This window comes from Amphiprion ocellaris, chromosome 12 (assembly GCF_022539595.1).
Source record: "Amphiprion ocellaris isolate individual 3 ecotype Okinawa chromosome 12, ASM2253959v1, whole genome shotgun sequence".
Taxonomy (NCBI): domain Eukaryota; kingdom Metazoa; phylum Chordata; class Actinopteri; family Pomacentridae; genus Amphiprion; species Amphiprion ocellaris.
Window position 1 is genome coordinate 10032202 of NC_072777.1, and position 16799 is coordinate 10049000.

A 16799-nucleotide genomic window follows, 5' to 3' on the forward strand; every position below is an offset into this window, starting at 1 on the left:
CCTTTAGGTCTTTGTGGCAGACCATGCTGACCAGGCAGACGTCAAAAAATGCACAATTGGCAACCAAACATCAACATATTCTGTCTGAGTAACTCGTAAAAGGAATTCAGAACTGCTCAGGCCTCACAGTTCCAGTATCAGTGTTTGGGCCAGTTCATTTTCAGCTGACTGTAATGATAAACTGAGACTGAGATTCCTTTAAGACCAACACACCCCCTCACTCCCAATCATTTATAGATGTGACGGAGGTGAGATTCTCTGACTTTTTTCATTAACTGATCACATGCTGTTGCAGAATTAAGCCACATTGAATTCTGAAGACATTAAATTTGATTTAATCTTCATTGAACCAATAAATGTTCTAGATACAGGGCAATAAAAATGTGTTGGAGACTAAAAACAGTCACAAGACTGGAATTAAACGTCAAAACACCCAAACAGTACCAACAATAAATCAATGCTAGGTGTCGTGTTTTTTCCACACATTTTTCTTCCTTGTCAAAACCTGGCCTCTACCTTACAGATCAAACAACTAAGTCGCTTACCCTTAGAGATTCTACTTTGTTGTGCTCGTAGCGGCTGACGTAACCTCAAGTCCTCGAGACCTGGGATGTGTGAAATTGATGGACGCCCACTTGAACCCTCTGAACCTCAAAACCAGCAGCTTTGAAAGGCGGACCTCCAAGAAAATCACTTTACTCTACACGTTTTGGTTCAAATTTCACTAAAAATGACCCGTTAGTACAAGAAGAAGAAAGCATAAGAGGAAAATAAAGCACAGGTGATCAATGAAATAAATGCAGCGTGGCTCACAAAGGAGCAAGTTGCTGGAAGATACATTCAGTGTGGCGAAATATTTCTCCAAAGTTAGTGTGAGTAGTTTATTGAGGTTGTAAAAATATAAGTGGTAAAATATCTGCAGTATTTACACAACTTTTTCCATTATTAGTAACACTTGGGGAGGTGTGGAAAAGTATTATACAAAACAACAAATATTCAAATTCAGCTTTCTTTTTTTTTATTTATGATTTATGGCATAACTAAGACATGTTTGCTCTAATTCTAGCTGACAGAGGTGCTGGACTTTATATAGCAGTGAAAAATGAGGGGTTCAGAAGGTTAAAGAGAACCTAAGTTTATAATGGACTCATCAGTGTCCCTGAGGTGTATATGGTGTTTTACAGAAACTTCATTGCACTCCTTTAGTTAGGCAATCCAAAAGGGCAAGAGAGTGACTTGACTTATTTACATTTACTAGCACATCCATGTATGTGCTGGTGTACATACATTAATACCCAGGACATCAATGCAAATTATACTCGATGTCAAATAAAAAAAAAAAAGAAAAATCTCACTTTCTCTAATGTCTCATGGCAACAACATCATTAAGGTTAAGGAAATATATCTAATCAACTATGGTTATGTATGGTTAGAATTCAACAAGTAAGAAGGCATACATTAATGTAGGTTTGTGATGGAAGACAAGCTTCAAACTCAACTTTCTTTTCATCTCTTTGCATGTAGGGAACAATCCTGCCTGCATTCAATCTGAACGTTGGCCCTAAATAATATTCATTAAACGTCCAACATGGATTTAGTTCTTGATGGTACTGGGCCGACAATCCCAAGCACTCTGTGTCGGTCTAACTAAGGGCCAGAAGCGGTCAAAGGGTGAACATTTGGGGGGTGTAAAGTCAGGTGTTTTTGGATTTGTGGAATTCTGGTGAAGGGGACAGAGAATCCTAAGAATGCCAGTCACGAGGAAGACTAGGGGAGGTTGGGGTCGCTGCAGGTCTGGAGGTCAGCTGATGGCTCACACATCAAATCTGATCTGAGATTCTTGCAGTTACAAAAATATGACAGGATCATCCTCCTCTATGTGCAAACATTAGAACTAATGAGCTTATGAAGGACATATCTGGGTGTAGACGATCCTAACAGGCAACAGTAATGTTGTCTGTTTCAAGTTGATTTCAGGTTTATTGTGAAGAAATTAAGTTTGCAGCTTGAATGTTGCACATTTGGTGAACCAGGCTTCACTATTCCAGTAACTTAACACATCAGTCAGCTGTGAACTGTTTTCTTATTTGACAGTTTAGTGCAAACTTTTTATCAGATCAAGATTTGTATATTTCTTCCTTCTTAATAACGCCACGGGCTGTGCACTGATGTGGCAGCTGTGTTGCCGTGTCTTTACTCAAGTATGTTCCTGGGTGGATCAAGCCTTTTAGCAACGACAGAACGGCACCGTAAGGAACCATATTGTTCATGACCTCAAAACGAGGTTCTCCATCTCTGTATTGAACTTTACTGGGTGGGTGAACTTGGCCAACGGCGAACAAACATGAAATGTATGATGATGTTATGCTTTTGCAGTAAATGTGTTTTGAGATGCCTGATTACATCTACAACCAATCACAGCCTCTTGCAATCAAAGCCAACTCACCGAGTAGTTTGGCAGAGCAGAGGCCAACGCAAACAAATCAGATGTTTTGTTCTTCCAACAACTGATTAATAGAGTCCATTGTTTTGAAGCATGGCTGCATAATGAGTTTGCTGGAGGGAACTGGCTCGCTGCAGAATTGACAGGAGTGCACCGCATGTAAAATTTCACTAGCAAGGACCAAACCATCAATTTTGAAGCTTGATTGTTTATTGGATGAAAATCAGCATTATACTGGTGACGACTAAGTTGAGGTGATGCTTTGTGAGGGGAAAAATTAGTCGGGGATGAGCAGCAGCTCCCGGCTGGTGGACCCCCGACTAAGAGGAGAAGACAAGAAGAGGAGGCAGAAGGGAGGGTAGATGGAGTACGAGAAGCAAGAACGAACAAGTGGGAAGGGCAGAGTGGTATGTATAGACATATGGCAGGAAGGGGAGTGATTGAGGTGTGGTGATGGTCTCCATTTCACTTAAATAAGATGCAGCTCTTTCTTTATTTGTTGCTTCCTTCAAGCTTCTGAGGAATTTTAAAAACTGGTTATCCAGATGTTAGAATTTGTTGCTTTACTTTGTTTTTTATCATTGTAAATTGAGTATCTTGCAGTTTTGATAAAGCAATTTAAGATTGTTACCTCTGAGAAACTGTAATGGGCATTTCTTTACAGATTTTTGCTAGATTAAATGAAGAATTATAAAGAACATGATTAGCAATTTAAAAGTTAATGAAAATAGTTGGTTACAGCCATGTGCTACGGCTAATGCTTTCATTGCCTGCATGTCTGCAAGCATCTGCATTTTGTCGTCGACCCAAGTCCATGAGGTTCCATGTCTGCAGATGTCCACCTCCAAAGTTTCAAATCACTATCTCTGTACTCCCTGCAAACATGCAAGTGTGACTGCAAGTCTGTCAGCTGTTTAAAAGAAATGTTATGAGGAGAGACTGTACAAGAAGATTCTCTGTCATCCACACCTTTAGAATTCATCAAAGAAGAGAGTTGTAATTAAAAGTAGTGGCTACTGGACATGCTTTCCATCAATGCTGCCCGAACGCAGTGAGAAAATCTAAATTCTCCAGAAATCTTGTGCTACGTCCGCTCACTGTGTTTAGCACACCTAAGGAACAATCACATTGACATGAAGCTACAGCCCAGTACAGAAGGCCAGTGTTATGCTTTTCATGTCTTTCAGTACTCATGAGTCCATGTACGCTGCTTTACAGATGTTGTGTGCCGCTTAATACTTGAAATGTGACAATGATTCAAGGGCTCTTGTTGACAGTGGGGTGCATGTACAGAATATTTAAATACAAACAACTGCGAATGTATGGAACAGACTAGAAAAGCTGCAATCATGTTGTCCACAGCTGAGTATAATCAAGGTTTAACCAGCTGCTATATCTTACAAGAAGTATAACATCCATGGGAGCCTTCTTTGCTTTTCTGGGTTTGATATAAGGGGAAAATCAGTTCTATGTGTGCAGGTGGACACATATCTATCATAATACGAATACAACCATGTGGTTGTCTACTCTCAAAGTCTGTATCGGTCTGAGAGCAGGGGTGTAGAATCCATGAATTAAGCTTTACTTTAACAAATTTCATTATTGCAGGGAATTTCTTTGAGCATACTTCCGCTTGATTGTTTGCATTTAAAATGGAAAATTATCACATTTTTCAAAACATTTTTTCCTCGTCTTTTTGTCCTTTTTCTTTGCTTTGGTCCTTCCTCACCATCAGTTCCAACAACATGTAGGACAGCCCTCCGCCTGATGAATGATTTCACCCTCCCCTCGTTTAGTCTGCTCCCATTTTCTTTTTCTTCCTCTTTTAGTTCATCCCTCCAACCTGTCCTGAGCAGACTGTCTCCTGTGTGGTGTCGATTTTCAGGGCTTTCCTGGAGGACTTTACATTGCTGGGAATGGAGCCTGAGTTGCCCATTAGTTGTATTAGCACCTTTGTGGGGAGCCTCTGGTTCCTTCTCCCCTGGCTGGGACAGACAAAGGCTCAGATGGGCCTGCTATTGTCAGGCTGTCAGCCGGAGCTGGTTGCTGCCAGAAAAACTCTGTCAGGACTCAGATCCTCTGATAAAAGGACTGTGAGCCAGACTGTGTATTGTTAACTTGTTAATACACTTGTTCATTCTGAAAAATGAATAAAATAGTTTTTTTGGATCCTCTTTTTAATAACTGTAGCTCTTTTTCACATTTGTTTGCCAGCTTCAAGTGATTCAACCACTGAACAATATCAGCAAACAGAAACATACAAGAATGATGAATGAGGTAAATCTGGCTTGATGCAAATTTACAAATTTTTTTGTCCTTTTTGGGTTGTTTTTGTCTTTTAGCCTGCACATAAATTAATCTGCCTGATAGTAAAACTGTTTATGGATGCGTAATGGCCGCAAACGCACCATTTAAGGATTAAACAACATCCTGGAAGGTTGATTCACTGATCTTAAAACGTTATGGGCGGGTTGACATGAAGGCATTTATTTGCTGGTTTGGATTGTTTGAAAGCCTTTATAGGTTTGTGCTGGTGGGTGATGACAAGCTGTGGATGGAGAGAATAGCTCTTGTTTCTGCACAATCCTTTTCTGTTTAATTTGTACACCAGAGAGGTGATGCTTCATGTCTCTAGAGCCATTCTGTGGCATCAGGGTTCAGCACACCTTGATGCATGCACTTGTCTTACACCTAGCTTGCAGTGCACCCAACCCCTACATCTAGAATAGAATAGAATAGAATAGAATAGAATAGAATAGAATAGAATAGCTTTATTGTCATCATACATGGGGGCATGACGAAAATATAAGTAGATGCTACTGGACGGTGCATTGAAACAAGCTAAATTAATGACAATAAATAATAAAAATCGAATGTACATGTAAAACAAAACTATATTAAGAATTCCAAAATATGCAAAAGAGGCACGACGTATACAGTACAGTGAGGAGGTAATGAGATCAAATAAAAACCAACAAAACAGAATAAATATGGGCAGGTGGTGGGCCCACAGGGTGTGGGGGGTTTCATACCTTTGTTTTGTGCTCAGCTAGCTGTTTCCACTGAAAAAGATAAGCTCACTACCTCTTGTCTCATCTCATCTGTCACCAAGCCAGGCAGTAAGAAAAAATAATAATACCTGATATATGTAACTGTATATGTAACAAATGCATATTAATTCTGAAAGAAAACTTGACTTATTGTCTCCTCTTTCTGTTTCTTTTGTAGCCTCTGCAGAAAAATGGCCAAATCTCCAGCATGACCAGCCTGAACGGACACTCGGAGGACAACACGCTGGCAGAAGGTTTGTGTTTATGTGTGTCTGTCCTGTCAGTGCTGTTTATTTATTGTGTGTGACTTTGGGAGTTGTTCCTGCGGTCAGTGTGGTAGGTGGTAGTGTTTATGTGTGTTTGTGTCTGGGATTTTGTACTGTGTCTTGTAGGTAGGCTTGTTTGTGTGGGGTCAGCTTTCAGTGCATGAAAAATTCCTGCCTGCAGATGTCTTTGTGACTCTGCACGATCTGCTTGATCCTAAACTAATCCCTTTGTTAGCATACAGGGGACACCTACATGGCCTTTTCAGTTTGAAACCACACACACAGACACACACACAGACACACACTCACATCCGCCCACATACCAACACACTCTCTGTGCTGCAATAGTCGTGGCAGGAGGCATTATGTTTTCGGGTTTTCCCACCCACCTCTCCTATTCTTGTGAGGACAATATCTCAGCAACGCCTTGAGGGAATTTCTTTAAATGTGGCACAAACGTTCACTTGGACTCAAGTATTGGCCTGGTTAGAAGTTGGCGATCAAAGTTCAAGGTCAATGTGACCTCACATCCGCCCCATTCTTATAAACATCATAAATCAGGAACGTCTGGAGGGAATTTCATTACATGCTGCACAAATGGCCACTTGGACTTGAGGATGATCTAATTAAATTTTGGTTGAAGGTCACAATGACTTCACAGAAACAAAATTTGGCACAAATTTCTTAGCAAGATAAAATGATGAATTGATGATATTTTATATCCAAAATGGTCAAAGGTCAGCTTCACTGTAGTCTGGTTTTGTCAGCCCATTCTGTAGAAAATAATGGCATCACACTATCATTCTACTACATTGTACTTCTTTAAACCCATTAAAGTCTTCATGGGCAGACCTAAGCAGAGGATGTGACTTTGGTGTTCTCTCAAAAAAGTGATGGGTGGAATTGTTGTGCTGGAACATTTACATACAGAAAGAAGAGCAATGGGACTTTAAGGGATAATATACCACAAAAAAATATAGCTTGATGCAAATATTCTGCAAAACTTGACATTTTTAGTGTGGTAGGTTCCTGCTTGGAGGTTGCTGCTGTTTCCCATAGTGAAGAAAACTGCAACATGCAGGTAGTGGAAGGAAAGGACAAAGCAGCCAATTGCAGTCTTATACCTGCATCCTACATCTGGTGAGCTGGACTAACTTCAATGTGACACGATATTCTGCAAACCCACTTTTCTGGCCATTTTTCAACATTGTAACCACACTTGGTCAGATACTAAAAATTGGTGACACAAATCTTGGGCACCTTGAAACTTTTGTGATTTTATAGTTTATAGGTTCTTTGCAGCAACATCTGTATTTGAAGCATTATCTACTGTATAACTCTGTCCTCGCTACATATATATATGTTTCTGGACAAACATGGACATAAACTTGGGTTGGCAAATGCATGTAACATCCTTCTATGTGGGCAGCTGCAAATACATAACTTTAAATTTATCATAAAATTAAATAAATACTCTTTTTTAAGTTATTTTTTGGCCTTTTACTGGCTTTATTCGATAGGTTAATAGAGGCAGACAGGAAAGTAAGGAGACCTATGTGGGGATACCGTGAGATGGAATCCAACCCAGGCCGCTGCATCGTGGACTCACTGGGCGCCCAGAAATACTAATTTTTATGACAAAATACAAACATATAAATGTCTGTTGTAACAATAATAAAATGTATCTTTCCCTCCCAGTGACTGTGTAGCAGAGCACAGAAGTAGACCTCATTTGTCAAAACATTGTTCTTACGAAGTGGAAGTTTTGAGAGAGGGCTGTGTATGGAACTTTACTAACCTTAGATAATCATTAATCAGCAATAAAACGAAGTATAATTGGTTTCTGCTGAAGTTGTGCACCAATCTGCTCTGTCCATCTCCCGCTGCGGCCGTCTATCTCTAAAGCTACATTTGTTTATTTTCCTTGCCATTTCTGTCATGTCTCCCACAGTCTAGGAGGGCTGCAGGGGCGTGTACACCCTCCCTAAATATTTAGCAGGCCGTGACCTGGGCCCTGCACAAAGCAACCCGTGCACTTCATAATATGTTATGGCCCAGGGGAAGGAGTAACCCTATACTACTTAAAACACAGAGATATGTCACATACCACTCTGTCAAATAACCTATTTAATAAGCTATTTAATGAAGCGATTCTGGCTGTTCATAGAGAAACCTAATACCCTCTTCAGAGCGTATGACTTGATGTGGCACGCAGACCAGTGGAGAGTAATTCCATTGTTGAAATACTTGCTTCTGTGCTCATGTACTGTAAGGTAATTATTAACGAGGGAAGTTATGGAACTGAAAAGAGAGGATTCACATGTTTACCTCGTCAGGAATTCTTAGATCTTGTGCACTTACGCATAGACAAATAGAAACTGCGGCGCTTTTGCTTTTCATGTGCGCAAGTTGTATCCTCTTTATGTTAACCCTCTGAACCCCAAAGGCATGTTATTTTTTTTTTTAAATCTACAAAATTACACCAATTATCATAGCAAGAAACTGTAAAAAAGAAAGAAATTCGAATTTTCCAAAGTGTCTGGGACTACTCATCTGTAAAGAGGTGTTCCATTGGAAACATTTCAAATCTACATCAAATCTAAGGTTAAAACAAAAAAAAATCAACATGTCTCATTTAAAGTTTTGCCAAAAATAAATCTTTAAAAATGAAAGTTCTGTACTTGAGCTATTGGTGACTGAGCAGTGTCATGACAAAAATTCGGTGACTTTTCAGTTGAACTGAAGGCTGCGTTTACATAGAGTGGAGAGGAGACCAATTAAAATTAATAAAAGTAGTAAAATATTAATAGTATGTACACCCATCATTTTTTTCAGTGTGGATAACACATTTGGAAAATGTATGTGTTGATTGCAGGTTTCTGCAATTAAAAAACAACAAAAAACAATGAAATACAACTTTTTTTTGTTTGTATGTTTTACAGTGGTGTGCTGAACAAAAGCCATTTTTGAGTTTTACCCACTAGCCATAGTTGTGGTGTTTCCACTGAGGTGCAGGACTTTATATCACAGTTAAAAGTGTGTCCACAATGAATTAAAATGTGACAGAAACAAAAAAAAAAATCAGCTTTTTAATAAACAGCAGAGGTTACCTGCATGAAGGTTTCAGAATAAAACAACACGCTCTAGTCCTGTCCTTCTTGCTGAAATTTTTCATTACATTTATTGTCCATCTGTCTCTTTCAACATTTCCATGGCTTTTTCCTTCAGCACTAAAAACTCAGCAAGCAAGCTGCCAAAATCTGAAATGGAGCCACGGAAAACCTACCTGAACCCAACGTTCAGGACAAGCATTTTTGACTCAAATATCACCGTGACCTGATTTGCCTGCAAACCACCAGACACTCAGCAGGACAAAAAAACAGGAGACGGACAACAGAAGTTTTGAAAGTCCTTCAAGGCCACAGATCTAGGGGAGTGAAAGGAAGAGAGATACACAATGAATAGAGAGGGAAGATAGAGCAGAGAGAAGTATGGGGGGTTTCACATGGTAGCGCTGCTCTACCTCTTGCACGGCCTGATAAAGACAGCGGTGCATTGTGGGAGACAGGAAGAGGGGAGGAATCTCTACTGATAACACCAAAAAACAACAAAAGACTGGCCGATCAAAACACTGACACATACGCAAACACACGACCATAATCTCTGTTTATCAGGTATAGCAGAGTGTTTACAGTCCGCCCAGAACACGTCACACAGCAGCCGGAGAACTGGACAAACATGTTCAAAGTAGTCATTAGTCGGAGACACCTAACTCACTAAGTGTGTTTAAAAGGCATACCTGCTTGTTACTGAACCCACTATGGATATAAATTAAAGATGGGATTCAATAGATGGTGGAAACACTAATACTGAGCTCTTCTGAAGACATTTATAGGCATTAGAGTGATAAAGTAAATTAGCCTAAGTCAGGGGTGGGTAACTAATTTTCATATGGGGCCAAATGAGAAACTTTGACGGTTGTTAAGGGCCGGACCAGTACACTTAAAAGCTCTGCTCAATATATATCTCAATAAAAACAGTAAATGAAACAATACAATGATGTACAATGCCCAACTCTTGAATCTCTGCTCTCAGATCCCAAACTCGTTTAAGCACCTTGTCCAGGCTGATCCATCTGACAGCTGTCTGGTAACCAAGGTAACCATGTTCACTCTCAACTCCTCCAAAAAGACAACAAACTGCCTGTAATTCAATGCTCTTGCCCTGATGAAGTTAACTACTTTAGCTAAAACATTAGTCACGTGGTTGATTTTTAGCACTGACTTACACAGCACCTCCTGATGTATAATACAATGCAAAAATATCAGTTTCTGTTCTGGGTTTATTTCAGTCACTTTATCTTGCATCCGTTTCAAAAGTCCAACATTTTTCCCTGTCAAATTTGGACAGCCATCAGTTGTAAAACCAACTAAATTCTCCCATTTTAGTCCCAGCTTGTTCATGCATGTATTTACCTCAGTGAACCGTCGTGATTCCCTTCATTGGCTGCACAGCTGCCAGCTCCTCCGTCATCTCAAAGGTTTTTTGTTAGTCCACGTACAAAGATGAGTAACTGGGCTGTGTCACGGACATCACAGCTCTCGTCCAGAGCCAAGGACAAAACGTCAAAATTGTCCACTTCGTTGTGCAGCTAAAGCTCCAGATTCTCGGCGATGCTCTCCACCCGCCTCGTTACGGTTCGCCTCCAAGGGGTCACGTTAACGAACGCTCCTTTCTTCTCCGGGCATATAAACGCTGCAAAGTCCACCAGACTTTGTTTTATAAACTCTCCATCAGGGAATGGCTTACTGTTTTTGGCGATTTTGTAGGATATTACAAAACTCGTCTTGACTGCTGCATCCCTTGATGTGAACTTTGGTAAAACAAAATCCTTGCTGCTTTAGCAGTTTAGCTAGCAAACCTTCAGATATCCTCCCCGCTCTGCATCAGTCAAATGTTTGTACTTCATGTTTGGTCTCGTAATGTCGATTCAGATTATAATCCTTGAGCACCGCGACCTATTCGCCACAAACTAGACACACGGATTTACCTCTGACTTCAGTGAAGAAATACTTGGAAGTCCATGCCTTGTTAAAAACTCTGCATTCGGAATCAATCTTTCTTTTTTTGCCGTTAGCTGACATCTTCCCGTGCTGAAGCTGACCAATAAACCAATCAGCGCATAAACTTTATGCTAAGTACGGAAAGCACGCGCGAAAAAACGTTAACTTAGCAGATCTTTCAAAATAAAAGCAGTGCAGGCGTATTGCTTGCATGTATTGTGATGATATATATTTGCATTGACTTTTAATATTTTCCAGTGACCTCATACGGGCCAGTCAGGGTCACCGGCGGGCCGGATGTGGCCGTAGGATGCCCAGGTCTGGCCTAAGTACACTGTGTCAATGTGCAAAAAGTTAAAAAGCAGGTGTATACGTTGCAGTAGAAATATTTTACTCCATCGACTGTCGGTGAATGTTTAATTAAATTACCAACAGTGTTTGTTTGAATTGGTGTGAGAATATGAAAAAGACGTGGAGTTACATTTTCCAGGCCTTCATCAGTAGTCTGGTCTGAAACTACTGGTTCACATGAGGTGAAGGGGATGCAGAACGAGCAGCTGTATTTTGGTTATTGAGAAATCCTGATAATGAAAGACAAACAGTTCACTCAAATAAGAAGTAAGCAGTGAACAGATAAAAATTTAAGTTTGAAGTTGCTTGTTTCTGTTTTTACATGGTGTGGTATCCATCAATCTGTGTGCCTAATATGTGGTTTCTGTTTCTTTCCTCCTGTGAAAAGACCTCTATACTGTTAAAAAAAAAAATCTGTAATTTTACAGGACTTTTCTTTGTATTTTACAGATTTTTTCCTGTATTTTTGGAAATACTTAAAAGGATCAATGCAATTACAAAAACAAGCTGCGAATTTATGTGTGTAATGTTAAAAAAAAACATGTAAAAACCTGTAACCGTATTTTTTTTATTTTAAAAAAGAAAATGTCATTTGAAAAAAATAATTCTGCTAAAATACATTCAATTTAATGTAATTTGGCAAATATTTCCTGTTCATTAAATAAAAGAATCTTATAAATTCAGTTTTGTAAATACATTTTTATTTGTGATAGAAACAGAATTTTATTTATTAATTATACATAAAAACTTTCAACAAAAAAATGTTGAATTAATTTGTTTTCATCAGAGTATAATATCTACAAACACTGGTAATCTTTTTAATTACTGTATTTACTTTTCTGGAGCCGTTTCTGTTATTTTACAGTATTTTTTGGTCCCCAGCTATCAGAATATTACTGTTTTTTACAGGGTATTCATTTGCATTTAAAAATTATGACCAATTGCCTCTAATGCAATTTGAAAATCATTCTTAAAATTTGTCAGACCAGAAGGCCAGAGGCTTTGAACTGCAAGATTTGCAACAAGTCACCAGGTAGACAGAGGGAATCTGAATAAATATTACATAGAAGCACTCAGAAATGTTTCTCTGCTAAAAAACGAAAGAAGAGACAAGCAAAAAGAAGGAGCCAGCCGGAGTAAAAATAGATTAGAATAATGACATTAACCCACAGTTATTCATCAATGATGCAGCCACCAATAGCATGAGTCTACAACGTAAGAGCAATGGCATCAAGTTCAGTTTTCATCGAAATAGAACCCGTCTCTCTAATTAGTTACTGTTAGATTTGCTGTGCACTGTGGTAGTCAGTGTGGAAGTGCATGTAATCTGCATGTGTGTTTGTGCTGCTAGTTCCAGGGGTGTGGGTTGAAGGGGTGCAGTGAGAGTCCAAACAATGACATCAAAGCTGATGTAATTCACTGGCGTGCGCATTGACGGACCCACCCAGAGGGTTCACAGACTCAAACACACAACAGATGAAGTTTGCTAGAAGACTGGAGGGGGAGATAATGCTGACTGATGCCCCTTTTTCTATCAAGGCAACTCAAAGACCGGTTTGACAGACAGTTCCTGGTCTTAAACCAGCCAAAGAACTGGCTCTTGACCAGGAAAACCAAAAACCATTGGCATCAAGGGGCTGAAACTGGGATGAATGTGACTAAAAACACCACCAAGAATAGATAAGAATAAAGGCATAGACATAGATAAGAATAAAGACATTAACTCACAGTTATTCACCAATGATGCAGCCACCAATTGCATCAGTGTACAACGTAAGAGCAAGGGCATCAAGTTCAGTTTTTATCAAAATAAAACCCGTCTCTCCAATTAGTTACTGTTAGATTTGCTGTGCACTGTGTTAGTCAGTGTAGAAGTGCATGTAATCTGACAAAGAACTGGCTATTGACCAGGAAAACTAAAAACCACTTGCATCAGGGGCTGAAACTGGGATGATTGCGACTAAAAACGCCACCAAAAACTTGTTACCCCCATTTTTGTAGTGTCTAGTCTGCCCAATCCAAAGAAGAAGACAAAGTTTGCAAGGCCAGGAGCACCAAAGACAAAGCAGTCTGCAAGTTTTGTTGGGAAAGCAAGAGACATGATGATGCGGCTCTTTGGTGGCTCTCTAGAAAAGCAAATTAGTTCTTAGAAGGCTTGCAAATTGAACCAACTCTGAACTCATACCTAGTGTGTGGAAATGGTGTGTGTTAATAGAAGTCACAGGTCAATCACAGGTCAAAGACTTCATGTACAGTATGTCTTGGTGTTTCATCCCACTCAGAGTGCAGTTCCCCATGTTAAATTGGTACACAGAATTCATTTATGTGTCTATGTACAACTTTTGAGTAACGCAATTTTCTACAAAAATTAAATTCAGTTAAAGACAGTTCCTTAAGTTTGTGTGTATAATTTGACATCATACTGCTTTGGGTTGTTCAGTTTGGGTATTTGCAACTTGCGATGCAATAAACAGATGAAACAATACGCTGAGTTAGCAAAAAAAGTAGTGGATATGTTACTTAATAATGACAAGTCGTAGCTACGACCCACCTATGCATCATGTGACAAACTGTGCTTCACACTGTAATGATACAACTATTTCTTAGAGAGATTTTTCAAACACTGTTGGTCCCAGATGTGTCGTGAATCTGCAGAAATAATTCACTGGTGTCTCAGTGTGCTGCATTTTTATGTGTGTTTTGGTTGCAGGTGTAAATTTTTATGAGGTGACTGCAGCCTGTGTGTACTGTAGGTGTGAGTGTGTGTTTTATGTGCAGCCATGATTTCATTGCAGAATGGTCTTACTTATGCTCAGCTCTGGGGACGTTCGGAGCTGCTCTGCCAAAATGTTCATCATGCCTGTGGAAGGGACCTCTCCCTTCATTTAAGCTCTGTCTGATCTCTGCCAATAAGGCTTCAAACTCATAACACAATCCAGCCACCGGATCGTTCCTCTTGGATTTCTGCCTGTATTCCTTCCACATTCCAGCTGACATTACTCATTACAGTCGACGATTCTGCTTCAGATGTTCTGCTTCTACTGTGCTCACGCCGCTGGAGGGGATACTTCTGCACTTGATTTGTACTGTTGTAGGTGTGTGTAGACAGCAATCCATCAACCAGCAGCGTGATGTCAGAGTGATTTCTCTCCCCTCAGAGAAAGGAAAAGATCCCATAGGAGAGTGTTAGGGAGGCAGAGTTTTAAAACGAAGTGCTTGAAAGCCCTCCAGTCCCTCGAGGTCCATTAATGTCCTGTTAGTAGTTCAATTATGTTCATCAGAGCAGCATGTTTTATTTAGTCATTGGTTATGCAGGGGATGCTTTAAGGAGAGACGTTGAGGCCGGAAATGATAAGAGATCTCGATTAGAAAGCTGCTGCTGTTCAGCTGCTGCCTCAGCTTTACACTGATCAGGCACAACTTACAGTTCTCAGAGCAACATAATGGATAGGAACAACCTCAACAACATTTCAGCTATTTAACCCTCCAAACCCCGAGTTGTTTCACGTTTTTGTCTTGTCAAATTTTAACTCACTATCGGTTAATTTTTCACTGTAATATAAAGTCCCGCACCTCTAAGGAAACAGCACAACCATAGCTAGAAGTGTAGAGAACTCAGAAATGTCTTGTCACAGTTAGAATGATAGAAAAAGTAAAACTGGAAAACACAAAACAAACTTGAAGTTCTTTTATTGTTGATATGACGACCAACATGTCCATCCATTTTTCCAATTTTCCAGTGGTGTTACCCATTTCAAAAAACTGTAGAAATACTCTGCATACTATAGATATTTTACTGTTTACATCTCTCTATTGTTTCCATACTTGTATGCTCTTATCTGCTCTGTGTAAACACATCCTGCTGTTCAGCCGGAAAGCCACAGATTTTTTGTTTTGTAGCTGATTGCCAAAGCTGAGTCAATAATGGCTTCTGGGTTGCACGGAGGAGTGCTCTTTTTTTGTTTTTTTTACAGAATCTGGATGAAAATGGCTTATTTTTTAGATTTTTTTTTAAAAATGAGACTTGAATAGTAGACTGTGTTTGATGAAATAACACAATTTTAAGCTTAGGCTTGGCTAGTTTCCCCAACAGATCTACCTGTCACATGTTATTAGTTCAAGGATTACAGTAAAGATGGGATTTTTTATGCTTTTACAGTTTCATTTTATGATAAATAACATCATTTTAGATAAAGAAAACATGCCTTTTACACCCTCCAGGAGTATTAAATGATGCTCAGCTGGGTCCTTTTGAACTGCCATAAATAAGGCTGTCCCTGCTGAAACACTGCCCATCAGTAGCACCATTTTCAGTCAGCTGTCTTATCAGCGGATACTTTGGGTCCTGTGCTTTGCAGGGTGGATCGGTTTTGTCTCATCCTTCACTGCGTTGGGATCTGGTGAGTTTAGAGGTCAATGCCTTGGGCTCTTAGTTGTGCTCCTCAAGCTATTCCTTGAGCAGTTTTTGCTGTGTGGTGGAGCGTCTGGTCATGCAGGAGGGAGAATGAGTGCTGTTGTCATAGGGGAGGGAGGGGTGCTTGGTCTGGGGCAATGTTTGGGTAGGCGCTACGTGTCAAAGTAACATCCACGTGAATGTCAGGACTAAGTTTTTTCTCCGTGCAGAGCTTCGCACTGTAGCAAGACGATCAAACTGTCAGTGGTTTTTAAAGCTGTGGCCGATTGGTGACATCAATTTGTAGAAGACAAACCAAATAGAAATAAGTAAATTAGTCTTCACTGCAAAGGGCCTGACAGTAATAAAATCACACTCACGCTAGGCTCCCACCAGGACCCAGACCCCCCAGGTCCCACTCGTCTCCACAGGCAAACCTCTCTCATCTTTCCCGGCATCAGGGAACCTAATCTCCCTCTCCCTAACCTCCCCCAGGCACACGGAGGATTGAGAGAATGGACCAAGAATGTGGCTGACCCCTCCTTCTCCTCCTGCCTTAATAGCGTTATGGCCTCTGTTACAGTGCAGCAAGTATCCATATGCTATGATACGTCGATTTTACCTTGCAATTAATGCCAAATTCTCTCAAAAGAGGGACCAAGAATGTGTCAGTGAGGTGATGGTTTTCACTTATGTCCAACGCACAAATTAAGTGTAATCATCTTAGAGCAGGACACTTGATACTTGAACAATCTGCCTTGTTCCACCTTGACTTAAATTACCAACATTTGTCTCTTAAAAGGTCCCAAAACAGCTAAACTGCTGTGGAATTATCTCACTCTGCTGGCCTTTTTAGCAAAAATTAGATTTAAACACTCAGTTGAGATTAAATGACATGTTAGGATGAGTATTTTTGGGTGCACATCAAGTACGAGTCGGTGGATCACTGCCAGAAGCTAATGTCAAGCAGAAATGTGCATCAGACTGAAATGCGGAAAAGAGATAAACAGCCAAGATGAGCTTGAAGGATCATTTTTATACAAGTTTTCATGAAGAGCAGATGGCTTGAGCAATATTTTTATCAACAAGATTCGATTTTTTTTACCAGCTTCTCTCCACTATTTGGTACAAATGAAACCTAGATATAGCTGAAGTGTGAACATTCATTTAAAATGCATCCTTGTTGAACTGGTTTCCCTACTGATAGCCGACGGGAGGAAAAAAATCATGTCC

The 16799-nt window shown here is 39.9% G+C and overlaps 1 protein-coding gene across 1 annotated transcript in view; it reads left to right on the forward strand.

Moving 5' to 3' along the window:
* akap12b (A kinase (PRKA) anchor protein 12b) overlaps positions 1 to 16799 on the forward strand; it is a 59127-nt gene that overhangs the window by 25700 nt on the left and 16628 nt on the right. Inside the window, exon 2 of the mRNA XM_055016162.1 lies at positions 5672 to 5747. Within this exon, the coding sequence (XP_054872137.1) occupies positions 5672 to 5747 (76 nt within the window). The remainder of the gene's footprint in view (positions 1 to 5671; positions 5748 to 16799) is intronic.